Source organism: Lissotriton vulgaris, chromosome 9 (genome assembly GCF_964263255.1).
Source record: "Lissotriton vulgaris chromosome 9, aLisVul1.2, whole genome shotgun sequence".
NCBI lineage: Eukaryota > Metazoa > Chordata > Amphibia > Caudata > Salamandridae > Lissotriton > Lissotriton vulgaris.
Genome location: NC_141697.1, coordinates 1,144,044,536 through 1,144,071,646, shown reverse-complemented (window position 1 = coordinate 1,144,071,646; position 27,111 = coordinate 1,144,044,536). Strand labels below are relative to the sequence as shown.

The following is a 27,111-nucleotide window of genomic DNA, read 5'->3' as shown; positions in this document are numbered from 1 at the left end:
TTTGCCTAAAGACCTACTTCCTGAGGTAGCTGATTGTAACACCTGGGGCAGGGTGTTTGCAGCGGTGTATTCAAAGTGTTTCGGCACTCCCTCCATGACTGTACTCCCCTGCGTGATTAAACGCTGTTCAAGATGAACACAGAGGCGAAGCAGATGTAGAGCTGGTGTTGAGACTGGTGGGGGTGTTCGGCGTGGTTGCTGATATTATCCTTGAAAATGTCAAGGGCGATGCTGTAAGCTTTCAAGTGGCAAACTGCTTGGAGGCTGGAGGCTCTGCCTGATGCAGACAAACAACGAGAATTACCAAAGATTATTGCACAGTCTTATAAAACCATTAGCTGCAATAGTTTGGGAGTTAAGCCTTTTACTCAAACGCAAACACAAACTCAAACACAACAAAAAGCTCAGTCTGATAAAGATGGGCATCCAGTCTTTCCTAAAAAGTACTGGAAAAATAAAAAACAGGGGCAGCAACAACAGAAGCAAGGTTTGCGTGCTGGTTCACCAACACCTGAGTCTTCTGAGCATACTTATGACCTTGCGCGACCGAATCTAGATTTCAAGTTCCTTATCAGCGTTCTCCTCGTTCTTCTAGGGACGCATCAGGCTCTCAAGTCGTTTGTGGGGATTTCCATCATCCATCGCCAGATACATGATCAGCCTCGTCAGTTTAACGTCAAAGGAAAAAAAGAGGATCTACCTCTTTTTCAACCTTTGTTTCAAAAGAAAAAAGTTACCGCTTTAACAGCGAGGTATGCTTCAGACGGTGAGAACACGAGTACTGGACTTGGGCAGTGACTCTGCTCGACAGCGCAGCACAAGTTACCATAGTGTGGGAGGCACTGCGGCCTTGTCTGGAGGTGTCAGCAACTGAAACGTTCATTACTCTAGAGACAGCTGACACCCGAGTTGCCATCCCTGATAGACTGTAAAATGTTTTTCAAATTGAAGGTGACATTGTGCCTGTAATCACAGGGATTTTTTGGGAGAATATGACCTCTTCTTATGACACTTTGTTGGCGCAGGCGGATTGGCCCCCACCATTTGTTCTGGCCTCATCAAAAGGGGAGGAAGTGATACTTCTGAGATTTTTGCTTTATGTCCCCAAGGAGCAGGCAGAGGTCTTTGCAGCTGAGTGGGCTTTGGCCCTTGCACCGGCGGTGTACTGTAATCAAGTGGGCTGGGATAAAGATTCTCCGCCACATGAGATTCCATTGCGGTCTATGCCACAACCTCAACCCCAATATCCGATCAGGCGGGAAGCTAAAGGTCCAGTTTCTGATATTCTAACCGAGTTGTAATATCAAGGTGTGATTGAGACGTGTGTGTCACCGATGAATAGTCCTCTTATTACTGTATCCAAACCTGATGGGTCTTATTGCATAGTGTTTGATTACTGGCATTTGAACTCTCATTGTCGTAGTTTTGCAGCTGAGTGGGCTTTGGCCCTTGCACCGGCGGTGTACTGTAATCAAGTGGGCTGGGATAAAGATTCTCCGCCACATGAGATTCCATTGCGGTCTATGCCACAACCTCAACCCCAATATCCGATCAGGCGGGAAGCTAAAGGTCCAGTTTCTGATATTCTAACCGAGTTGTAATATCAAGGTGTGATTGAGACGTGTGTGTCACCGATGAATAGTCCTCTTATTACTCTATCCAAACCTGATGGGTCTTATTGCATAGTGTTTGATTACTGGCATTTGAACTCTCATTGTCGTAGTTTTGCAGCTGAGTGGGCTTTGGCCCTTGCACCGGCGGTGTACTGTAATCAAGTGGGCTGGGATAAAGATTCTCCGCCACATGAGATTCCATTGCGGTCTATGCCACAACCTCAACCCCAATATCCGATCAGGCGGGAAGCTAAAGGTCCAGTTTCTGATATTCTAAACGATGGTTCTTATTGCATTGTGTTTGACTACTGGCATTTGAACTCTCATTGTCGTACTTTTGCGGTACAGAATACCCATAGCTCTGCTCTTGTAGAAATTTTTGTTCGTAAGAAATATAAAATAGCACTTGTCATTTCCAATGGCTTCTATAGCCATAACCTGTCCCCTTAATGCAGTCAATGGACGGCATTCACGGTCAGTGGAAAACAGTGTTTACCTATGGGGTATAAAAATAGCCTCTGGCTTTTCGCCGCATTGACAATATTTATCTGACAGACAACGAACTATGGCCAAATCTATGCCGTTTTGACCGCATCATACTTATGTTTGTGCAGTATGGTTACAAATGTAACTTTACAAAATCACACATCGCTTGTTATGCAGAGTTCTTTTTGGGCTATGAGCTCAATAATGAAGGTAGGGGCTTGGCACCCCACTTTCTGGAGAAATGCGTCCATTTGCACATTTGCAGTCTCCATCTACTCTGAAGAAAATTAAGTCTTTGCTGGGATTTTTACATTTCGTGCGGTCATACATTCCCGATTAGGCCCAGTATATCCAGCCTCTTCATGCCTTGATACAAGCTACATTTTCAAAAGCTAGCTGGCTTCCGTAACATTCAGCTATACAACAGTCTTTGCAGTCTGATCTTCTTGAATCTAAGTACCTGTTGACACGTGATAACCACACAAACCTGGTGACACGAATCATGCCAGGCGCAGTGGGTTTCACTTACTTGAGGTACAATGAAGGTAACACAGTACCTATTGCATACAAATCACATTTGTACACTTCGGACGAAATGCAGTTTTCCACTGTTGAAAACATTTTAACAGCTGTGCAGATGGCGGTCCTGAAGGAACGCGCACTGGCGCAGGGGCAATGCATTTTGGTGGTTACTCCTTTCCCAGCTTTAGAAGCAGTGACTAAGGCGAGTGTGAGAAACTCTAAAGCATTACATCCCCATTGGATACAATGGGCTATTTCTTTGACGTCTCTTGATGTCACGTTTATCTTTGACCCCTCTCTTCAGACCCAGGAGTTCTTGCAGTATGAACACGTTCATCCCCCTCCTCTGTCTTTGCTTCCTTTAGAGAAGTGCACATGTATAATTTACACCAATGGCTCGACGCAACTGGCTCTAAACATGCTTATTCAGCAGCTTGTGCTATTGTAGCTGGTACAATAGTGAAAGGAGAATTCATGTCTAATATAGTGCATACAGAGGAGCTTGGAGACTGCACTGCCCAAATGGCTGAGCTGCGTACTCTGGTTCTTGCTCTCGAGTCTGCAGATCCAAATGTGTCTATTCTCATTGTGTGTGATTCTAGTTACTGAGTTCAGTCTTTCAATGACAACTTAGGGGCATATTTACAAGGACGGTGTTAAAATTATCGCAGTGGCAGGAAACTGCCACTAAAGCGGCGATAATGGGCTTGATGATATCCTCTTGAGAATTCCAATAGAAGCCCAGGTTTACACCAGAACATGGGCTTCTATTGGAATTCTCTGGAATTCTCAAGAGCCTACTATCAAGCCCAGTATCGCCGCTTTAGCTGCAGTTTCCTACCGCTAAAGCGGCAATAATTTTACAGCCGTCCTTGTAAATATGCCCCTTATTCTTTTGGTTTCAAAAGGATTATCGAGATTTTGAAGGCAGCGCAAATAAGCATAAAATGCTTTGAGTTGAGTGGCAGATCTTAAACAACATTATCCCCTCACACATGTTATGCATACTCTTGGCCATCAGCGTGTGGGAACACATGCTCTTGGTAATCCTTTGGATGATGAAGCAGCCAAATCTGCAGTAGCCATGTGTTCCGTAGCAGCCGTTACAAGGTCCATGAATAAGACTGATAATGAGATTTTGGCAGCTATAGCACTTACTACGAAGGGCACTAATTACCTAAAGGGTTTCCCTTACAAATATTCTTATCAGTGAACTCCTGAACAAGTTCCTTTTGCGACAGATACCGGACGTTAGTGATCGTCTGATTCCCAACGTGGACAGCAGATACTCTTTGATCAAGGCCGCACACGAAGGCATGGCTTCAGCCCATAAATAATAATAAACCTGTATTTGTAAAGCGCACAGCTACCCGTAGGTTTCCCGTCGCTGGGGGCCGTCGGGAAGATTAAGCAAGCTATTGCCCAGAGTCACATGGTGCTGGGCAGACCCCTGCCGCTGGTGCCGGGAATAGAACCGTGATCCCCAGCGTCCAGCGTCAGTCGCCCTGGCCGCTGCGCAACACCTCTTCCATGCCGGAGTGTCTGCGACAGTTTCTATCTTGCAGCAACATTACTGGTGGCGTAGGTCATATAAACAGACCCGTAATTATGTACTTTCTTGTGACATCTGTCAACAACTTAAGCCTTCTACGGTAACACGTCTACCACAAACACAGCTATGCATTTCAAATTGACCTTTTGGTTGTGTATATCTAGATCACTGCGGTCCATTTTCTTCAGATACTGCATATAAATACCTTTTGGTTGCAGTTGATTCGTGCACTCGATTCCTTTGGGTTTGGCCACAATGCTGTGCTGATGCTCGAAATGTGATCAGGGATTTGCGTGTCTTTGTAGGGATCATTGCCTGTGGCACCTTTCATTCTGACCAAGGTCCAACATTCGCCTCTAAGGTGTACAAGGACGTGGTGAAGTCTTTGGTAGTGCAGGTGCAGTTTTCGTCTCCATACAGGCCTGAGGGCAATGCAATTGTGGAACAGATTAACCGTGACTTAAAGCAATCTTTGACAGCTAGAGTCTTACATAACGGCAGCGGCTGCGGCAACCTTTGACATAAATAATCATTCTGTTATGTTACATGACCTACAAGAGACTGTGACAGTCTTGCAACTGACCATTTGCCCTCTGCCACTGATACTGCACTGCTGATTCCCTGTAGCCGTCTGACTTCCGAAAATTGGTGATCTGGTCTGAGAGAATTTGGAGAACAAAAAAGAAGTTGGTCCTTCTTATCGTGCACTGGTTCCAGTCCTTGGCTTGAACGGTGCTTGTACAGTCATTTTACCACCACTCCCTGGTTGCAAAGTCAACAGATACATCTCAGTAGACAATGTCAAGCTACAACATCTGGCCGATTCTGAATAGTGTGACACCTACAGTTTTTTGACCCACAATTTCAAACAATCCCGGGGTTGGCGCATCTTTCAACTCACCACACGATCCTGTTATCAAGATGGACCCGATTGTTGACCATTTGCCTGTCCCTCCTGCTTCTTCCTGCAACAAGGCAATTGAATATGCATACCCCACAGGAGAGTTCTTGCATGGATTGGCCGAACGTCCTTTACAGCATGGCAACTTTTCTTATGACTCGTCCTACACCTCTTCATTTGGCCCAAATAAATTGGCATATTTTTGTCTCCTGGTTTAAACAGACATACTTAGTCCCTCTTTGGACATACATTTGGTTGGTACTCAGCCTGATTTTTCTCTTCATGTCAATTGGTTATTTAATAGTGTTTTTCCTACTCATTAATGGTCACTACTTACCAGAACGCTCTGCTGTGAACTTGGTTATTGGTATTTTGGCTCCCCACTCATCTTCCCACATCATGAAGCGTGACCAGACTCTTGTTAACATTTCAGCATTCCCAGTTGCAGATGGCATCGTTTGGGATAAAGTGGATTTTCAGGTCATTGGTCCGACAGAAATCCTTAACGTGCCATATGTATTTTGTGTCTCCATGGGTGATGTGGTAACACAGGACATACATTCAGATGACTGGGATGTGCATGCAATACAATCATTGTATTCATATTTGAAGTATTATACTGCTTTTAATGCTGAAGATTTAAATTTAAATTCTGCCAATTCTGCCGATTTGTTCTGTTATCAATATTATGGGCATCCTTTCCTACATAAGACTAATACATTACGGCCTCTTTTACAATACACACAGTGGGAACAATGCCCTACACCGTTAACAGGAAGTTCGAAGGCACTTAGAAAGAAATGTATATAGTTCACAGAGTTTGATAGATCAACACCTGAGTACTATATTTTAAATTAAATATTTCTTCAACTCCCAAGTCATGCTGACCCACACAAAATCAATTTATTCAAGTTCTTTCAGACATGATCTGTTGGTAAGGGGTTATAATCACTGGAAGGCCACCATTGAGTTAAAATCAATCTGGGGTTCTAAGAACTGGCAGGTGCAAGGTACTGAAGCCTTACATCATGCCTGCCTCATCCCAGCACAAATTTTGTTTTTAAATGATACAGTGTACCAAACAACTTGCTTTAGTTTGGCAACTGCAAAGAAGTTGAACGTCCCTGCCATTTCCTCTTTAGCTGAATATAATAATTGGCGCTCATATACGAATTATACCATTGATGTCTTACAAGCTTTTTTTCAAAATAACACATTTAATGTCGCTGAAGCAGATCCTTTAGGTTGGCTTGTGTGGCACACAAATTTGAATGCCTCTGAACTCCGTTCCTATAACACTACTTTGGGTTATATGCAAGATAGACCCGACCCAAGATTTCCAGATACACATTTGGTGACAACCTATTCGATTGGGAAAAAATGTCAACAGTGGTTGCAGCACTCTACACTGTTATCCGTTAAACAACACTTATCGTGTTTGTTGAGTAACATCAATTTAGCAGACTTTGCATTGGGAGCCAAGGTCCCTAGAACAAAGAGGTTCATTTACGCAGCTTACAATGAAATATGGAAACTTTCGCAGATTGGAGCAGTGTCACCTCTGCCGGAAATTGACCAAGCAAACATATAAAAGGTTCTTGTTGTTGTTGACAATAGTATTACCACACTGTCTTCCCGCATTTAAACACTGGATATTATTGTTTCTTCTGTTTGATATTGTACAAGAAAATGTGTCATTGTTATATCATGGTCAAAATCAATTGTGTTCTGTGATGCAATTCGCATGGAATTTACAAACTCTAAAAATGGGAAAAGTTCCATGGGATTATTTAAATGCGTCTGCTTTGTTTTTGCCATTCACTTTAACTGACAAACAGCAGTTTATGTCCATGAAAGATGCAACCTACACCCTTCTTTGTGGCGGAGACTGACTCTGCTGTTTGGCTAATTCATGAACTGATATCTCTACCTTTCTCTTTTTTTGAATTCAGCTTTTGTATGAAACATTACCTGCTAGGCCGCTTTGAACCTCTGGGTAGAGCTGGGTAGAGCTTTTCTGCATGAATTGTGGTCTTTGCCTTTCACATACAGATGTTTACAGGAAAAGAAGGAGGTATACCTTATGGGGGAGACCTGTGATTCTACAGTAGGTCATTCCCTTGTTTATACAAACATAAAGTTGCACAGGGCTTGTAATGTGTTTGCTTCGAACCTTGCTTGCGTTTTAAAAGGTAATCCAGTTCCCGCAATAACTCCCACATTTACTCTGCTTGCTAACTGTAGTTATCTTATTTTAAATAGCCAAGTATGCTGTGGTTTGCTTGCTGGAATACCGTACATTGCAACGGTTTCATAGTGCGTGATTTGTTGTAAAATTTAGCTTTTTCCTCCCCCGCGTGGGAAGCTCGATAGCTCTATTTGGCCTTCCATACCAACTTTGAAAACATATTTCAACAAGTTGAGCAAGTGCTTTTATTCCAACAAGAACTCCCCCTTACTTACGCATGATAGACCTTCAATTTGCAGGTGGGTAGCACAGCTAGCGAAATTCAGACACGTCTGAACACTAACCTCCCACTACATTTTGGGGAGCTCATACACCACATTTTTAATGCATCTGAAATAGGCATGGGCGGATTTTGCGGATTGGCAATCCGCGAATTTGTGGATTTGCGAATTTGCGGATTGGGAAAATCCGCAAAATCCGTGAATCCTCGCGGATTTTTTTTTTTTAATGTTCGCACGGGTTTCTGCAAGTTCGCGAGGGTTTTGTACAATATCGCAAATTGCAAAATTGTACAAAACGCTCGCGACCTTGCAGAAACCCGTGCGAACACAATGTGCCCAGTAGGGTATGTGCCTCTTGTGTGTATAAAAGGTCAGAGAAAGATCAGTTCAGCAGATGAAGAGAAAGAAGCTCCTGGTCACAGGAACAGCACGGGTATTGCGCTCGTGAAAGTCAAGGATGCAAAGCCTATCCAGCATCACAGCTAATTTTCCACGGTAGATTTGGGAAGAAGGCACACCTGTCCAGCCTCGACGACGCTCACGATTGTTTTTGGGCTAATGAATGAGTCACTGAATTTGAGCATCAACTAGTTCGAGCGACCATGTGTGTGTTACTATGCAATCGCCCCGAAGGGCGCAGGGGTCCCTTGAGTGAGCTGTGAGCTGTAACTATTTTACAATGGTGCCAGCAAGCTGCCAGCGCCGTTGTAAAATAGTTACAAAGTTAGCTTGCACAGGAAGCACTTAGATAAAATAAAGCAGCACCTGCTTCGTTTTATCTAGTCGTTCCTGTGCAAGCTAACTTTGTAACTATTTTACAACGGCGCTGGCAGCTTGCTGGCGCCATTGTAAAATAGTTCCATGAGTGGGGGTTCAACTTTTGAACCCGTTACGTCTGTGGATTTTTTTTTGCGGATTTTGCGGGAAATCCGCAAAATTTGCGGATTTCCCAAAAATCCGCAAAATCCGCGGGCGTAACGGATTTCCCGCTCACCCCTAATCTGAAACTCACGCCTTAGCGCATTTTTTTTACAGCTGTGGGTCTCGCCTTGTGACTTTTTTTCATACAATATTTGGTTTAATACCTGCATTCATTCTATCTTTTCCAGCTTCTTTTGTGGATTCTCTTTATTACTGGCATTACCTGCTGGAATCCTGCTTCTATTATGCCGGTGTAGTTCTGTACAGACCTGGCCGGCTGCAATTGCTCTGTGACCATATGCATGGATGCTTTGGTACATTACCACTGGTAACACTCAGCGTGTCTTATGGGTTGTCCTTCCGCTTTGCGTACTTCATTTGCATGCAACCAGTCTTTTCAGGTTTACGATGTGCGTTTACCTGGGCGTTGGATTGATGCCTCCCCAATACCTTCTTTTCAGGCCCGGATTTCGACCAGTTGATGGGTCCCTTAATGGCCTATAAGCAGGACTGTTCTGGGATTGGCCTTATGGTGCGTGCGGCTCCACTTGGAGTCTTGGCTCAATGGGATATCTGTGAGGCTGCACAGAATCACCTACTTCAAAGTTACATAGAATATCACACAAGTTATCCTGCGATGCTCCTGGAGGTACCCAACTGTGAGGAGCACACTTGTTCATTCAGCTTGCTGAATTGGATGGCATCCCTTTTGTTCTATCAACGACAATGATGTCCTTCTGGAGAGGGTTGCATTCTTTTGTTCATACACCCTGATGGATTAACTTTGCTAATGCTCTGAGCTGTAGTAATTTACTCCTGTTTTGGGACACCTTTAGGCTGCAGTAACTGTAGAACTGGTTTGTGAAGAGCTAATGGCTTATTCTTTTTGAAGTGGGTGCATCCATGCCCCTTAACCACTCCTTACTCCCCCCTAAACCCCTCCCATTTAGTTGTAGGTATGCCCCTTTTCCCAGCCACCCCCTGTCCCTCTCACATTTAGGGCCTGATTCCGATTTCATCCGGAAAGCTCTCCATACGGCTCGGATCTAAAGGGCGAGTACTTCTATTGAACTCTATGCGAGCATGCATTCAGACGCGTACACAGGCTCCCATAGCAAAAAAGGGGTGGGTGGGGAAAAGCGTACACTCTGTGGCAGACACCACTTGGTGACCGCCACACTGTGCATGCTTGGATCGGGGGTCCCATGGGCATTCCCGTGGCAGAATCAGAGGGCCCCGGGTGAAGGGGTCCTGCTATGCCTCCCCAAAGTATACTTCCAACAGCCGTTTCGTCTCGCTGAGACTGAGGCAAAGCAGCTCTCTGAATCATGCATCGTACTCGCTTGGTCGGAATCCGGCTCCATTGCACGGCACGATTCGGCTACGGACGAGACGTACAGAGCGGTTCGGAAACAATTTGTCGGTGCTTATGCAAAATTAGAATCGTACTCGGTCATTCAGACCTGTGTATGATTCGGTTGTAAACAAGAGCTACGAATCGGATCTGGTAAAGCCAAATCCAGTTCGGTGGCCTTCATAACGACATCGGAATCGGGGCCTAAGTAGTAAACTTACGTATGTGACGATCTCCCAATAGTAACTATGGAAGAGGTAATGGTGGAGGTTTACACGTATTTTCCCTATTTATATAGATGTAGCAGTAAAAATAAACACAATGAAAGTGCGTAATAAACAAAATATTAAATATAACAAAATATTAAAAGTAACAGCAGCACCTTGACTGTATTCCAATAACTAATTGCACTGATTGATGAAACAAGTTTTTGGAAAACGATCCCTCACTTCTGTCCCTTAACTAAACTCTCTAAGCCCCATAAATTACTTTCTCAGTTTCTTAGATATCCTACAGGATGCACATCTTAGCTGAACAACAAATGTATTGTAGTTAGCTTTATCGAGTAAAAAATATCGACTTGCACAAATATTGTGGCAAAAATATTGTGGGTCAAGAATATCGACAGACAAAATATCGGGTCAAGAATATCGATTTTGGGTAAGTAATATTGATGTAAAAACTATCGAAGTGTTTAATATCGTTTGAAAAATCATAGATGTTAAAAATATAGATTTTTTATTAATGTGTATGTATTTTAGTATATATTTTATATGTGTCTATTTTTTGTATAGGAATTGTTTGTATTGTTATTGCATGTGTTAAAATGTTAGCAGTTAATATTTTTTTTGTTTGAATTTCGTGTTTTTAGTTCCGTAGTGGGTTGTGGGTTTATAGGGGAATGGGGTGGGTAGTAATCTAATTATATAAAATGTATTGATCATTTTTAGTAGTTACTTTTTATTTGAATGTTGTGGTTTTTGTACTGTAGTGGGTTGTCAGTTTTTAGGGGAAAAGGGTGGGAAGTAATTTAATTAGAGTAAATTTATTGAATACATTTTATTTATTAATACATTTTTAAATGAGATGTTGTAGTTTTAAATGTGTAAATTCATTTTTATTAATTATTTAATAATTAGGGGTCTATTAGGATGGCAAGTGGAAAACCTCCCCGACCGCCATGGTAGCAGTAAAAGACAACCCGGAAGGACCGCAGCATAACCGCCGGTCCAATTAGGATGCTACGCAGTCGAAATCCGACTGCGGCGGTCGGATTCTAGCCATTAACATTGCGGCGGTCACTGCTGGCAGCAGCCCCGCCGCGATATTAACAGGAGTTTGTCCTGCATCTACCTGCACTGCGTGGCAGGCACTGCACAGTGCCAGGCACAGGGAAATGTAGGGGTACCATGGGTACCCGCTCAGTGCACCCACACCCCCCCTGACACATTGGGGGACCGCAATGTGCCCCCGGAACATGTCTCCGCTTGCCTTTTCATGGCGGTTCCACCGCCGTGGAAAGGCTGGCTACTGCCGGCATCATAATCATGATAGCGGTGTTCGGCCTTGATCGGCAAAAATTGTAGCGGCCCAAAAGTGGCGGGCGGAAAATCATACCGCTGCGAATGAGACCGCGATGCTAATCGGACCAGTAGTTTTCAGGGTTTCGATCGCGGGCAGATGGCTGCCACCGGTATGGCGGTTGCCACTGCCGGACCGGCAGCGGCTATCCACCCTCCCTCCTGATAGACCCCTTAGTTGTTCATTCATAGTAATTAATTAATTGGCAATTAAATATGCTAATTGTGTAATTATTTTTAGGTGTTTATTGTGGTGTTTATAGCTGAAAATGGTGGGAAAGGTGAGAATTAATTTAGTTTTTAATTGATGAATTAATAATTAATTGTTTTTAAATTTAAATAATTAATTGGCAATTAATCATATTAATTGTATAATTATTTTAGGTTTGTGTTATGTTTATAGGTGAAAATGGTGGTATTGATAAATTATTTGCTAATTATTTTGAATGATTAATTAATTAGTAATTAATGATGGTAATTGTGTAATTAATTTTAGGTGTGTGTTGTGGTGTTTATAGGTGTAAATGGTGAGAAGGTTGCAAAGTAATTTATTTTTAATTGATGAATTAATAATTAGTTGTTAAATAATTAACAATAGTTCATTAGTAATTAATTATTGTAATTGTGTAATTCCTTTTAAGTGTTTTTTGTGCATATTAAAGTGTTAATAAATGTGTGTTCAATGAATGTTTATTATTTTATTAATAATATTTTTAAAATCATTATTAATTATGTTAATTATGGAAATAAATGTAAATAAAAATGATGACTTTTTGTTTTATTGATGTGGTGTGGTAGGAAATAAAACTAATACATTTAAGGTTTTTTTATTTGTTTGTTAATATTTGCTTCTTTTAAGTAAATATTGTTCATAAATGTGTTTATTAATTTATTTTAGAAAATAGTTGTACTCTTGTTACATGTAATGAAGATATTTAATGTTAATGTTTAACATATTTAATCTGATATTTTTCAAATAGTGTTTATTTATTTTTAAGGTTATTTAAATTCTTTCAATTGTTTCAATGTTATTATTGATTTTTGTTTCCCTGCTATCCAACACTTTCCTTACTGTTGCACGCACTTGAGTGGTGAATGGTAATTTTTACCCCTCCACCATCCAGCACTTTTGTTAGTGCTGCACTTATTGGAGTGGGAATAGTAAGTTTTACCCCTCTGCTATACAACTCTTTCCCTTCTGTTGAACTCACTGGAGTGGGAATAGTAATTTTTACCACCTAGCTATCCTAAATTTTCCCTACAGTTGCACTCTTTGAATTTGGAATAGTAATTATTACCCCTCCGCTATCCAATACTTTCTCTACTGTTACACTCACTGGAGTGGGACTAGTAATGTTTACCCCTCCGCTTTCTCTACTGTTGCACTCACTGGAGAGGAAATAGTATTTACCCCTCTGCTACCCAATACTTTCCTTACTGTTACACTCACTGGAGTGGGAATAATAATTGTTACCCCTCTGCTATCCAGCACTTTCCCTACTAGAGTGGGAATAGTAATTTTTACCCCTCCGCTACCCAATACTTCCTCTACTGTTGTACTCACTGGAGTGGGAATAGTAATTGTTACTCCCCCGTTATCCAACATTTTCCCTACTGTTGCACTCACTGGAGTTGAAATAGTCAATTCAATTATTCCGCTATCCAATATTTTCTGTACTGTTGTGTTTATTGTATTGCAAAATGTACATTTTAATTAGTTTTTACTAGTTAAATGTTTGAATTTTTTTATAAAATGGCTATTATTTTATTTTAAATTATTGATATATATATAATTTTTAAATTGTTTATTTGATGTATTTAGGTAAAATGTTCAATAAATGTAATTTATCTTGTTAAAAATAATATTAATATTTAATTATCTAATATATTTTATTTTTGTTATATATTTTCAAATCAATATTGTGTACATCTATACTTTTTAACTTCAATATTTTTATTCAATATTTTTGTACTTTCCTATTTAAGTATAGGGAGTCGATATTTTTGCATTCTATAGTTTTTTCATCAATATTTTTACATTAATATTATGTCAGTGATTTGTTTGACAACCATAAATGAATTATATTTCTTCTGCATCTCTGTGGTGAATGCACTACTAGTGTTTCCATTGTGAGGCCCTTAGTTCTGGAGGACTGCAAGAGTGGGTCCTTATCTCTGTAATTAAGCAGCTGCAGGACAATGACGCATGATGCAGCACCCAGTTGAGGGGCACCCTGAGACAGGATGAGTCCTATCAATCGAAAATAACTTTGGCGCTCTACCTTCCAAAACTTTGGCCATCAACCATTCTTCAAGGAACAATTCCAGGCTCTAAAAGCATGAATTGAATGTTGTTGTCCCTGGAGCTTTCTTCAGATTCCTCAGCCTTCAACCTGTGATCTTTTACTTTGGACCTTAGTTTGAATTTTGGGATGTAACTCTTTCATTGTGGGGTGCATTGAAGTTATTGCATGTTCATTGTCATGCACACGTTCAGTCAGCTTTTTGTGGTCTACACTAAGCAGATTCCCCTCAAATGTAACTGGGTCAATCTTTCTCTCCAGGGCTCTTTTAGTGTCAAGTATCACTTGAAGTATCCTATTGAATTTCTCTGTATATTTCTTTACTGTAGATTTCATGTGTCACAGTGTCCCAGTATTTATCTGCGGCGATGAGAGTGCTCCATTATGTGCAAGGAGGAGAGGGGCTAATTGGTCTTGGGTTTAACCATCATCTAGTGGAGGTTACTAGTAGCACCCAACCCAGTGTGCCACATTTCAGATCAGAGTAGCAATAACAATGCAGTGAGTATAATCACCTAGCAGCACCACAGTTGCTCCCTCTGAATCAAGTAGGCTGAAACAGTCCGGTCCAGAGCTCCACTCCCTGACCCTCAACAGAAGGGGAAACCTAAGCAGGAACCAGCTTCATCCTGAATATTCAGCATGGTCCAAGCACAACAATAAAGGGCTGGGTTGGGTCGGATCCAGGCCTCGTGATTCTCCTACCACATGGTGTTACCAAAAGATTCATTCAATGTGTGTTCAGTGTGCTTTCTGGTGGCTTTAACAGGGAGAAATACATAGCTAACTACCACTGGGGGATCAGCAGAAATCTCATGAGTGCTGTGTGAGATGTGGTAAGTGTATAGGCACTGGGGCCCACAGAAGATCCACGGACTAGAGACACATCCCTGGCACCACTAAAGGAGAGCAAGAACAGTTTCACCAGCCAGCCCCTTGTAAGGCATGAAGGAACGCAAGCTGGATGTGTTCATGGGAAAGCAATCTACCCAACACTGTGCACCATAATTCATTAGGAGGCAGGTCCAAGCCACATGCATGGCATGCCAGTAAAGTTGCAGCCAAGCAAAGTCAAATCACTTGGGTGACTTGCTCACCCCCAGTCACCATCTGCAGTCCACGGCATGTAGATGAGACAACTAGGACCACCCATGTTTGTTGCGGACGGGTCGCACCCAGAGGCTGCACATCTCAGCTGCTACCCTTAGGCCCAGTCCATATCTCAGCAGCGGAAATCAAGTACTAATACCCTTAAAGCCTCCACAAGCATGGGTTGTCTGCTTCACTTACGTGGCCTGTGGAGTACATCTCTGGTGTACTGCATGCACCCATGGCTACACAAACCCAAGTCCAGGTTGGTTGCTTCCATATGCTGCCACCCCAGGCCACAGGCTTACCACAAACACAGCTCTTCCAGCACACAGCTCTCAGCAACTCATATATACTCTACAACTTTGGCACCATTGCACCATTACACCATACTCTACAAGGTTGGCAGTTGCAGAGCCTCCTCCCCATCCATTGAAAAGGATACTGTCAGGATTAACTAGGACCTTGCACAGAGCTCAGAAAAAAGTGTTTACTGTGGCTTCCACTTGGCGATTGCCCTCATCACAGAAATGTAATGTTAGACATGCCCTTAAAGTGAAAAGGCCCCAAAATCTATTTTTATTGTGGCAAGGCTGGCTGTTCCATACTAAAACAGTGGGTTACATTATTATATTTAATAATGGTTATGAAACAGCAAGAAATATAATTAAATGGCTCTATATTAGTTATTAGAAATCCAATTTAATTTAAAAATGTTAATAATTATTAAGGAAACAGTACTGTTCAGTAGTTACTTTTTCCCTACTTAAAACCTTGGGGGCCATTTTGCATGAGTGCCAACCATCACCCAACAACTGAATAGCCCTTGAGGAGGTGTGAAACTGCTCCGAGAGCAGAGAAATATTCCTTGGATGTTGAGAGATGTTATTCCCTTCACTGGATAACCTGCAGACTGTGCTCAGAAACTTAACTTGAAAGAAGGCCTGTCCTATATCAGTCATAGCTGACACTTGGGAAGGCCCTTCTTTGTTCTCATAGCCAGGCAGGCTTCAATCACACTGGGAGGGGAGCTTCACCCAGTACTGGCTTTAGAGCAACCACATGGAAAGTGTTGTTCATACTTTGGCCACACCTCTGGAATGGACACATAGGGTTTACCATCTTGGATTTAGGCTAGGGGTGTCACTGTGTCATTGTTTGCAGTAGTGCACACAGGAAATGCAGCAAAAGTGGATAGGTTTACCGCTGGGAACCTTTACCTTATTGGTTAATGATGGGCCAGAAGTTACTCCAAACCCACAGTCTGGTGCCAGGCATAAATGTGGCATCCCTAATAGCCCCCTCAGAAAACTTTCTGGATCTGAAAAAGGTCATAGGAGGACTAAACCTGTTTTACAAGACATGGGAAGATCCCTTTTGTACCCAGGGCAGAAAGTTAGACTCCAAGGGTCATTAGACTGACTTCCTGTTCACGGAACAGGGACACAACAAGCTCCAAGATGCCTTCCCTGCAAATACCCAGCTGACCAGTAAAAAGTGGATCTGTCCTAGACCCTGCTGCTGACCTCTGCTAGAGTGAGTTGTGACACCAGGTCCTAGAACCACTGGTTGTGTGTAAGTTCACTCTTCCTACCACCTTGGGAAACATATAACTTAGAAACATTTTTGCTTCAAAGTGCTGGGACAAACCTTGCAAACTTATCCAATGAAAAGGTGTTAACACTGAGCAGAAGCTGTCAGCCTTACTCCGCTGGAGGAATCTAATATAAAAAAAAAGAGACTAAGGGGGTCCATTATGATGTCGGGCGGATTTCCTCCGCCAGGCTGGCGGTGGCCACCGCCACCCTGGCGGAGGAAATCCGCCCGATATCTATTGCCCAATTCCCCCCCGCCATATTAGGATGGCGGAGGGGACCGTGGCAGTGTGAAACACTGCCCGCCTGTTTTCCGCCCCGGTCGCCTTGCGGCCGGGGCGGAAAATGATTAATATGGAGGCGGTGTCTGTTAAGACACCACCCGCCATATTACAATGGGCATGCAGAGACTCCCTGCGGGGGGGCCCCTGGGAGTCTGTGGCTTGGGGGTGCACATGGGGGGTACCTATGGTACCCCTCCGCATTTCTAAGTGCAACATGGTAGGCACCGCGCGGTGCCTGTCATGTCGTGCTTAGAAAAGCACAACTTGCACTTTTACCATTGCGGCGGGCGGAGATTTCTGCTCCGCCCGCCGCAATGGTACATATACAGGATGCACCCGCCTGTGTAGCGGGCGCATCCTAATGCCCAGATCGGAACCCCCACCCTTATGGTGGGCGGTCCCGGGTCCCGGTATGATGGCGGGCGGACTAAGTCCGCCCGTCATCATAATGACCCCCTAGGTGCGAACATGGAAATTATCGGGAGAAAGTGACAAAAGTATCCAGCTGGCTAGAGACTTTCCTTTGCCGTGAAATTCGAATTTCATCCACACAGAGCTTTCCCTTCCAAAGTCAAAGGCTTGACCTGAACCTCATCCATTGGGTGTCTGACCTCCTGAAGACCTTTGAACCACCATTTCAGAGACTAAGGGACCTAGGGACAGATGTACGACCCTTCCAATTTGCGAGTTGCAAACTTCATTGTTTTGCGACTTGCAGTTTGCGACTCACAAATTGGAATTTACAACAGTGTCTCAGACATTGTTTGCGATTCCTAATCGGGTTGCAAGTTTCCTGCCTCATTAATATTCATGAGGCAGGTGCAATTTTGCACTCCCAGGGATGGTGGCCTGCTGGGATCAGCAGACCACCATGTCTGTGACTGCTTTTAAATAAAGCAGCATTTTCTTTTTTAAGTGCAGCCGTTTTCCTTAAAGGAAAATGGGATGCATTTAAAAAGGAAAAATTAAACATTACTGTTTCATTTTTTAGAAGTGGGCAGTGGTCTGTGGGACCACGGTCTGCTCTTTAAAAATATTTTCAATGCCAGTCACAAAGGGGAAGTGTTCCCTGGGAACTCCTACTTGTTTGTGAGTGGCTGCCCAGCCCTTTAAAATGGTTTGTAATCTGCAAGTGTTTTGTGGCTGTAATTGCGGCAGCAAAACAATCTCACATTGAAGTACGACTCGCTATTAGGAAGGGACGCCCTTGGCATGCCCCTTCCTAATAGCAAGTCGCAAATTCTATTTTGCGAGTCAGTAAACCGTTACCAACTTGCAAAATAGGGTATGTACATAGGGCAGACCTATTTTGCGGTCACAAACGGTAGAAATTGAAGGATTTAGTCACATAAATATTTTTGGGGTGAATGATATAATGCAGTGGTGAGGGAATTATTCTCTTTACCTCTAAAAACCTATAAATAAATAGATACATTAATGGGAGATGACTATGGCCTGCCTGGTGAAATACCGTTAAAGTTTGTGAACACCCAAAAACATACTCATTTGTTGGTATTGACAACCTCATCTCTGACCTCTTGCCAAACTGGAAAAGGTTCCTTTCCCAGGAAATGATAAAATAGAACACCTACAAAATTGGTAGAGGTGTAGTGAAAATATTTCTATGAGCTAAAAATCTTTCCCCTTTGAGATAAAAGAAAAAAATAGCAAGTGCCTTTACATAGGGCCTGCATAAAAAATGTTTACATGGAAATCACTCAATCAATTGGGATTTGTAGAGTTTGGCTAATCAGCCGAGAGGGCATCCAGGTGCTGGAATCCTGCTGCCATCACTCCAAGAGCCATGTCTTAAGTACCTTACTGAATTCTGTGAGAGCAGGCTGTTTGGAGGTGGATGAAGGTTGTTCCAAGACTTGGTAGGAGAAGGAGCGACCTCTGCTGTAGCTCTGACATGATGGGGGGAGGGTGCACGAGGGTGGGAGAGCGCAGGTGTCAGGAGGGTTGGTAGTAGTTCAGGAGGTGGTTGATGTATGTTGATCCTTGGTCGTGGAAGGCATTTTAGCCATGTGTCAGCATATTGAGATGTCATGTTTTCTGGACGGGAGCCAGTGGAGGCTCCTGCGGTGGATGGTGATGTGGGCCCTTTTGGTGAGGTTGAGGATGAGTCTGGCTGCTGAGTTCTGGATGGTTTAGCAACTCTACAGGTGGTGGGTGGAGATTCCTGCATAGGGTGCATTGCCGTAATTGAGGCAGCTGCTGACTACGGCTTGGGTGATGGTTTTACTGGTGTCAATGGAGAGTCATCTGAAGATCTTTTGGAGCATAAAAACTAAATTATAAAATAATTCCAGGAGTACATCTGAAAACTGCGAATGTTGCAGGCTTCAAGGTGAATACCTGGAAATCTTTTACAGACTCCAATAAATCTGACATTTTCATTGTTACATATTTGGAACCCAAAGATGCAGTTTTCGGACTCCTTTTCTAGATAAACAGACCTATTATTTTTAGGTCTTGTGTACAAAACACTTCCATTCAAGGTTTACATATGAATTATGGCACTTTTTTTACACTAAATAGCAACAGCTTCTTAAGGGACGTAATACGGGACAAATCGTATGCAAACTCTGTGGTATATTCATGATTTTTGTAGCACCGAATAGCAAGTCACCTTGCTGTGCTGCCCTGCTTCACAGGGAAAGGGAAGGAATGTGCCGTATTTATCCAATACGACGCATTCCTGTCCTTTTCCCTTGCACTGGCACCGTTTTCACAGCCTAGCTCAAATGCAGGCACAAGCGTTTCTGCATTGTAGGCCAGTTGGTTTTTTGCAGGAAGGGGCTACTTCCTGCACAAAAACAATCCCGAGAGGCCTTTTCTTCTTTCTATGAGCACACATAGAACGAGCACAAAATGAGGAGCAATAAAGATATTTCTCCTTGTTATGCCTCTCCTGGGGAGGAATATCTTTTTTAGCACATCCCAAGTTCTTGTAAATCTGGGAATGCGTGAAAATCTATCGATGTTGTGTTGGAACACCTGCGCAACATCCATGGAAATGCCTCCCTGACACAGAGTAATGGAACGTAGCAATTTGTGCTGCTTTACATTACTCCAGATTGATGAAGCCACGCAGTTCCACACAGGGTGGCCTTGCGTGGCTTCATAAATCTCATTTTACATTTGTGTTGCTCTTGCACCACGTTGTATGGTGCAGGAGCGACACAGAAGGGCACATTAATATGCACCTCTATTTGCACCATTTTACAATTACCATAAATCATAGTTACTCCATAATTCTTACTAAGTCCTGGGATTATGTGCTCTTAATTTCCTCCTGATTCTATTTGGAAGAAAATGCACACAGAAAAAAGTTGCAATGTAGGTCAATGCCATGCAAAAAATAGCCACACAGACTTTTTCACCATCTAAGCCCAATTGCACAAAATTTGATCAGGGAGCAAAAATGTACAAAATGCTGTGCACAAATGCTTTTATTAGGGTATTCTGAAAGAACCTGCCAGTATTGGAAATACTTAGTTTTTTTAATCAAATCCTCCTAAACCACGCTACAGGCTTTGGGCTAACCATACTTAAAAAACTGTGAATAAATGTATAACTTAAAAGTAACCAAATACCTCTTCAGGGTCAATAACATAGCAATGTGAATTACTGCTGTGGACTTAAAGTGACTTACCAGTTACGACCTGGCTCCTTCCTGATCCTAAGGGAAAAAACATAAAAACAAGATTGGAGGCAACTGTGTTTTTGTAGCACTTTGGAATACTCTTTCCCTAACAGAAACGTGAAGAAAGAAAGGGAGACGCTTTGCCGTCGCTGCAGGGGCCACGAAGAGGAACTACACACACCAGACGCCCCAGGAGCCAGCAGGGGCTGAGCTACAGGTCGCTGTCCCTCCCGCTTGCCTCCCCTGTGCTTAAAAACTGCACGCGCCTCCCGCCTCATGGGAGACGCTTCTCCATCGCTGCAGGGGCCACGAGGAGGAACTACACGCACCAGACGCCCCAGGAGCTAACAGTGGCTGAGCTACAGGTAGCTGCCCCTCCCGCTTGCCTCACCTGTGCTTAAAAACTGCTCACGCCTCCCGCTTTGCGGGAGATGCTTCGACATCGCTGCAGGGGCCACGAGGAGGAACTACACACACCAGACGCCCCAGGAGCCAGCAGGGGCTGAACTACAGGTCGCTGTCCCTCCCGCTTGCCTCACCTGTGCTTAAAAACTGCTCGCGTCTCCCGCTTTTCGGGAGACGGTTCGCCATCGCTGCAGGGGCCACGAGGAGGAACTACATGCACCAGACGCCCCAGGAGCCAGCAGGGGCTGAGCCACATGTTGCTGCCCCTCCCACCTGCCTCACATGGACGGATTTAAAAATGCTAGTTCCTCCCGCCCCGTGGGACTCGCGCGGGCTCGCGCCGGGCTAAGTCGGGGTAAAGGGCGGCTGTCTGTGGCCATCAGAGGCTGAAGGAGGCTGGGTTGGGCCACCCCCCTTTTCGTCCTTGCTTCATAAAGGTATTGTTGATTCTGAATGAGTGCGTTTTAGCACGCAGACTTGAATAATGGGGAAAAGGAAATGTATGGAGGGAGGGGGGGAGGGCCTAAGTGTGTTGGTGAAGGGGAAGAAGCCAAGGCATTTAAAGAAAGTAGTAAAGCATGCAGGGGATAATTGCGTCATGGACCAATTTGATGAACTTATCGAGGAATGTGGAGTCCTACTTACGTCTGAGCACCTCCCTAACCGGAAGCCAGAAAGGGGTATCAAGGGCCCTGAAGAAGAATCGGGGGTGGGGCATTAAACAAGGCCCAATATTGGTTCCTGACATGTTTCATGGGAAAAAGCCAAAGTGGCCGAGTAAAGATGTAGGGGAAGGTGATGGCAGGGATAGCGAGATTACTAACATTGACATAGAGCACAGAGTTATTTGTCCCCCTGTGATTAATCCAATCATACTTTGTAAAAATAGGTTCTCTGCCCTAGCAAATATCGATAGCGGTGGTTCTGTAATTGAAGGTCAAACAACCCAGCACAGCACATGTGATGTATTATATGGAACTAGCAAACCAGTACTGGGGGGCCTTTCTGATTCTCCTGTTTCTTTTGTTCCTATTAAGGATACTGAGGAAGACAGTGCAGCTCTGACCATTGTGGTCAAACACTTATGCAAACTTGTTGAGGGCATGCAAGTTAAGATTGAAAGCCTTACTACCACAGTAAATAACGCCATGCTGGGCTGTGGTCCATGCCCTACTTGTTTGGTAAATAAATCACCGAGTGGTACACCTCTAGAAAAGGAAAATGTGGCAGCACAACACACTGTGTCTAACAAAAGTAGTGCTAGCCTTATGAGACAGGTTGGTGCCTTGTATAGCAAGGTAGCTGGAGTAAAGGAAGGGTTATCGCAAGTACCCAACATGATTGTTGCTAAGCATCCTAATGTAAAACTAGGGGAAACACAACATAGGGAAAGAAGTGGTGATCCCAAACTAAGTGGTAGACACTGTGCCAATCCTAGCATGTCTCAGCAGACTAATAGCAAAACCGTTATGGTAGATAGAGGTGATCTACAGCACCATGCCAATTTGAATGAAATGTCGAAAATCTATATGGTGAATGTCCCGGAGTTGGGCCCTGGAAAGGATCTAGAAACAAGTGACTCCCTAACAAATAAGGCTATTCATTGGATCAGGCATACTAGGCGTTGCGGATCTGTGATAAGGGATGACATTGCCAGGGCTCAAAGGCTAACATATCAAGGGGGCAAAACTGACTGCATTGAATTGATTTTTAAACAGGCGAATATGGCACAAAATGTGATATAATTAGAATTCAGAAGTTGCTCCCCTGATTATTCCGTTATTCAAATGAGATCCTCTCCCCCCTAACAGTGGCTGGATGAAATGGGGAACCGAGTACCTGGAAGAGAACAGGGTTGCTCAGGCTTGGAGTTTAATGATTGACTACTAGACAAATGTGACTATTTAGGCCTCACGGTTTGTGCTGTAGAGGAAAGTCCAAGTCTGTACTCGGACCCTAATCCAGACAGTTCCTGCACACCGATAATCTCGTGGCCAACGGAGGACCACGTTAACCCCATTCCAGCTTGTGCCCCAAAAAGCCCAAACTTAAATATGAACGCTAACTTTCTTGATGGTTTTGAAAAATGTGGTTCAATCTTGTCATGGAGCATCGCAGGGTTGAATGCAAAGATTCAAAGTCCAGAATGGGCTTCGTTTATCAATCTGTTTAATATCTGTCTATTTCAAGAAACTTGGCTACTTGAACCACAGCACTTCCAGGGGTTTTTAAATTATAGTGTACCCGCAGAAAAGAGTGCAAGAGGGCAACCTTCTGGGGGTTTAGCAATGTGGGTTAGGCAAGATCTGAAAGTTGATGTAAAGGTGCTCCCTTCAAATCACAGGGACATACAGATTGTTACCCATAAGTTTAGACGGGCTAAATCTGTAGACATCTACAATATATATGCGAGGAGTACAGGGGGGAAGAAATCAGGGACAATTGCCGCCCTAGAAGACCTTATAGAAAGATACTCTGCGCAATCCTAATTGTAGCTGGTGATTTTAATACGACTTTTGAGCCGTTGTTAAGTGGCGATTGGAACCCCGCAGATGAAGAAGATAAGCAGTGGGGAGTTTCCAAATTAGAGCTGGCGCCGGTTAAGAGGTGGACTGAGCTGGCAATTCAGATTAATTCAATTTGCTTGAACAAAGGGTTAAGGGCAACCAATGGCAGGACTTTGCAGGATAAGCTGGGTGCTGTTACTTTCAAGAGTGGTCCATGGTAAGTAGAATTGACTACATACTAATAAGTCTTGAAATGTATAACCACCTCGAGGACATGATGGTTGTTGTTCGCTTGGAGAGCGATCACAATCCTCTATGTCTGCTCTTGACATACTGGAAAGCACCTATGGCTGCCAGGGGATTGAACGATGTGCCCTCCCCAAGTATAGTTCTTGCGAATGATATGTGCCATGTAAAATGGGTCAAATTGGTTGAATGCTAGGAAAACATTGATTTTATTTCAAGCAAGCTAGAGCAAGTAACTATGGAGCTGAGTTTTCATGTCAGTAGTGGTGGCATAGACTTAGATATAGAAATTGGTACCAAGATACACGAAACATTTTTTAATCAATTAAAAGGTTTGTTTGTTTGACCGTGCAAGGCAAACAAGGCCCAAACTAACCACTTGCCACGTTGGTATTCCAAGAAATGTAGAAATGCACGCCATGATCTGGGCCAGGCTATAAAATCTGGATCTGGCGAGACTGTATGCTTCGCTAGGGCAGCCTACAAATGTATAATATCCAAATCAAAGCGTGCTTGGGACGAGAAGAGGTGGCAAGAGCTCAAGAAAGCTAGTGCTGCAAAGAATTCTAAATGCTTCTGGAATATACTTAAATGGGGATGTGAGGGCCAGCCTGAAAAGCCACAAAACTGGGTAGCCCAAGACGAGTGGGTGGCCTATTTTAAGCCCCAGTACGCAAAAAGCATGGAACTATATATAAATTCTAGACCAGAGGTTATACATACTCCCTTCTTGGTAGATGCATTTAATATTAGGGATGTAGAATGTGCCTTAGAATCTTTAGTAACTGGGAGGGCGCCAGGCATAGATGGCGTTCCAGCAGATACTTTTTTGCACGATAGAGACTCTTGGGGGAGGTATATACTCTTGTTGGCTAACATTGTAGCAAAAGGAGCACCCATACCCGAATCATGGAATGGAGCGGAAATTATACCAGTTTTCAAGAAGGGGGACAAGTCACTCCCTGGTAATTACCGCCCAATCAGTCTGATCGATACCATGCAAAAGATCTTTGGTAGACTGGTTTTAAATAAAGTGCAGGAATGGGAGCGTGAATGGAACATCTTATCACACCTCCAAGCAGGATTTAGAGCCTGTATTAGTACGGTCGACCAAGTACTACATTTTGCAATGCTCTATTGGAAGACTGTCCAACTGGGTGGGGGTAGTTTATATACTGCCTTTATTGACTTAAGGGCAGCTTTCGATCTTGTTCCACGCTCGAACTTGTGGTTCATTTTAAAAGATATGGGTATGCCTTCTGCCCTTCTTTCACTAATTCTGAAACTCCATGAGCATAATTTTTCCCAAATCAGATGGGGTCCTCCTGGAAGTGTTACCAGCCAATTCCCAGTAGAAAGAGGGGTACGACAAGGCTGTGTGCTAGCCCCAACCTTGTTTTCACTTCATATTAATGACAAGGCCAAAGTACTGACTGAAGCTAATGTTGATGCCCTGATTCTAGCAGGTGCGAAAGTACCTATTTTAATGTTTGCTGACGATTGCCTAATTATTTCCAAGACCCCAAGTGGATTGCAAAAAGCACTAGGCATTTTTGAAGATTGCTGCACTAACCGAGGGCAGGAAGTAAATGTCTTAAAATCTAAATTCATGTATTTTAATCAGTATAAATGATATAAGGGCAATATATTTATGAATGAATTACCCCTCGAGCAAGTTAAGGCGTTTAGCTACCTGGGTGTTAGTATCCAGCATGATTTGCGATGGAACCAGCAGACAGATTTGGCTACGCTTAAGCATCGCCAACTGGCTGGGGCATTGAGCAAAGAGCATGTTAAGTCACGAACAAAGCCAGTGGCTCCTGCTCTATGCGATTATAATACAAAGGTGGTTAGCTCATCCCTTTATGGCATAGATATCTGGGGATTCGAGAACCTGAGTAAGATGACTGCGTCGGAAAATAGGTTTCTACGCAATCTTGTTAATTTACCCCAAAGTACCCCTATGTGTCCTGTTTTTTATGACTTGGGTATGAGACGAATTGAACTTATTTCTAACTTGCGACCACTATTATACTGGAGGCACTCATGGTCAACTCCCGAACTAGGAATATTTGCCGCAGGACTTTTGGACATAATCAAAAACTATACCTTTCACAAAATTAAATGGCTATCTGGTATTGGTAGGACTCTTACTGAGTTAGGATTGCCGGAATTATGGGAAGATGCACTCAATGCTAGGTTCCCATCAAAAAAGGTTCTAAAGGGTATGTACTGGGGGATGGTAGCTTCGAAGGCTTTTAGAACTACTGCTCCACTTTCACTCACAGGGGTCTTCCTGGATTTCAAAGATGAGATTATTTTAGAAACTTTCTGAGATGACATAGCAAAGCCACTAGATAGAAAGCTCTACTTCCAACTAAGAATTGGTAGTTTACCTGTTAGAGCATTCACATCTAGGTGGTAAAATGGTGGAAATGCTTCATGTCCCTGTTGCCCGGCCACCTTGGAATCAATGAGCCATATGCTATTTGAGTGTCCTGCGTACTCTGCTCCACGCAGAACTTGGTTGTGCCCGATGTGTAAATTATTGGGGACCAGGAGTGGCGCTGTAGCTTCTAGAATTATTCGCACATGCGCTAATCCTCCTGTATATATTGCAGTGGCAAAGTTCTTAGGATGGTCCTGGGCTATTAGGAGCAATGTGATGAAGGGGTAACTAGGCCATACGTCCTTTCATGGTAATCTTTTGTATATAGTGTATTATAACTATTATGATTATGTATTTTATGTCCTTTTAAATAATTGCGATGAATTGTATTTTAGATATCATGAATTCCATGTTTTTTAAACTTGTGAGATGAATTTTATGCTTTTATGACAATTGTCGAATAATGCTTGCTTGACTTGACTTGACTTGTGAAGAAATTCAGAATGTTTAACAAAAAAATCACATTTACAGGGCCTTCTGGGCAAGGAAACGAAGAGGGATTCACACATGCCACACTACCCTGCACTTGCCCGTGCGTTTCTGCTAAGAGTTCACAATTGTCTGGGGTTGATAGGTCACTCGTGTGCTGGCTGGCGTTCTGCCCAAATGCAAAAAGAACAATTGATGGACAGAATGCAGAACAATGTCATACATTCATCCCAGTACAGAGATCTGGGCCTAAATCCATCGTATTTTTTGCACTCTACACCACCCCAGTTCAGACATGGCCATATGCAAATCAGCCTTGACCCTGTGCCTCATGGGAACAGTCCAGCCCGAACTGCCTAGCCATGTCTTTCCTGTACCGGAATCAAGTATCCTAGGGCCGGTTTCTGGCTATCAGCCGTCTTCAGCCAGGATAGCTTGACTCCAGTGGTGTGGAGAGCATGGGACTCACGTCTGAGCATACAAATCCCACTCGGGGTGACAAATGCAAAAACAACAATTGATGGACAGAATGCAGAACAATGTCATACATTCACCCCAGTACAGAGATCTGGGCCTAAATCCATCGTTTTTTTGCACTCCACACCACCCCAGTTCAGACATAGCCATATGCAAATCAGCCTTGACCCTGTGCCTCATGGGAACAGTCCAGCCCGAACTGCCAAGCAATGTCTTTCCTGGACCGGAATCAAGCATCCTAGGACCGGTTTCTGGCTATCAGCCGTCTTCAGACAGGATA

General features: G+C 43.4%; 1 protein-coding gene across 4 annotated transcripts in view; it reads right to left on the bottom strand.

Annotated features, from left to right (window-relative positions):
* Positions 1 to 27,111, bottom strand: part of LOC147692932 (inter-alpha-trypsin inhibitor heavy chain H4-like) — a 563,260-nt gene that overhangs the window by 285,108 nt on the left and 251,041 nt on the right. For 2 of the 4 annotated variants that reach the window (XM_086939190.1, XM_086939191.1), the window contains exon 16: positions 20,328 to 20,354. The exons of the other annotated variants lie outside the window; for them this stretch is intronic. In XM_086939190.1, coding sequence (XP_086795316.1) covers positions 20,328 to 20,354 — 27 coding nt within the window. The remainder of the gene's footprint in view (positions 1 to 20,327; positions 20,355 to 27,111) is intronic. 4 annotated transcript variants of the gene reach the window in all.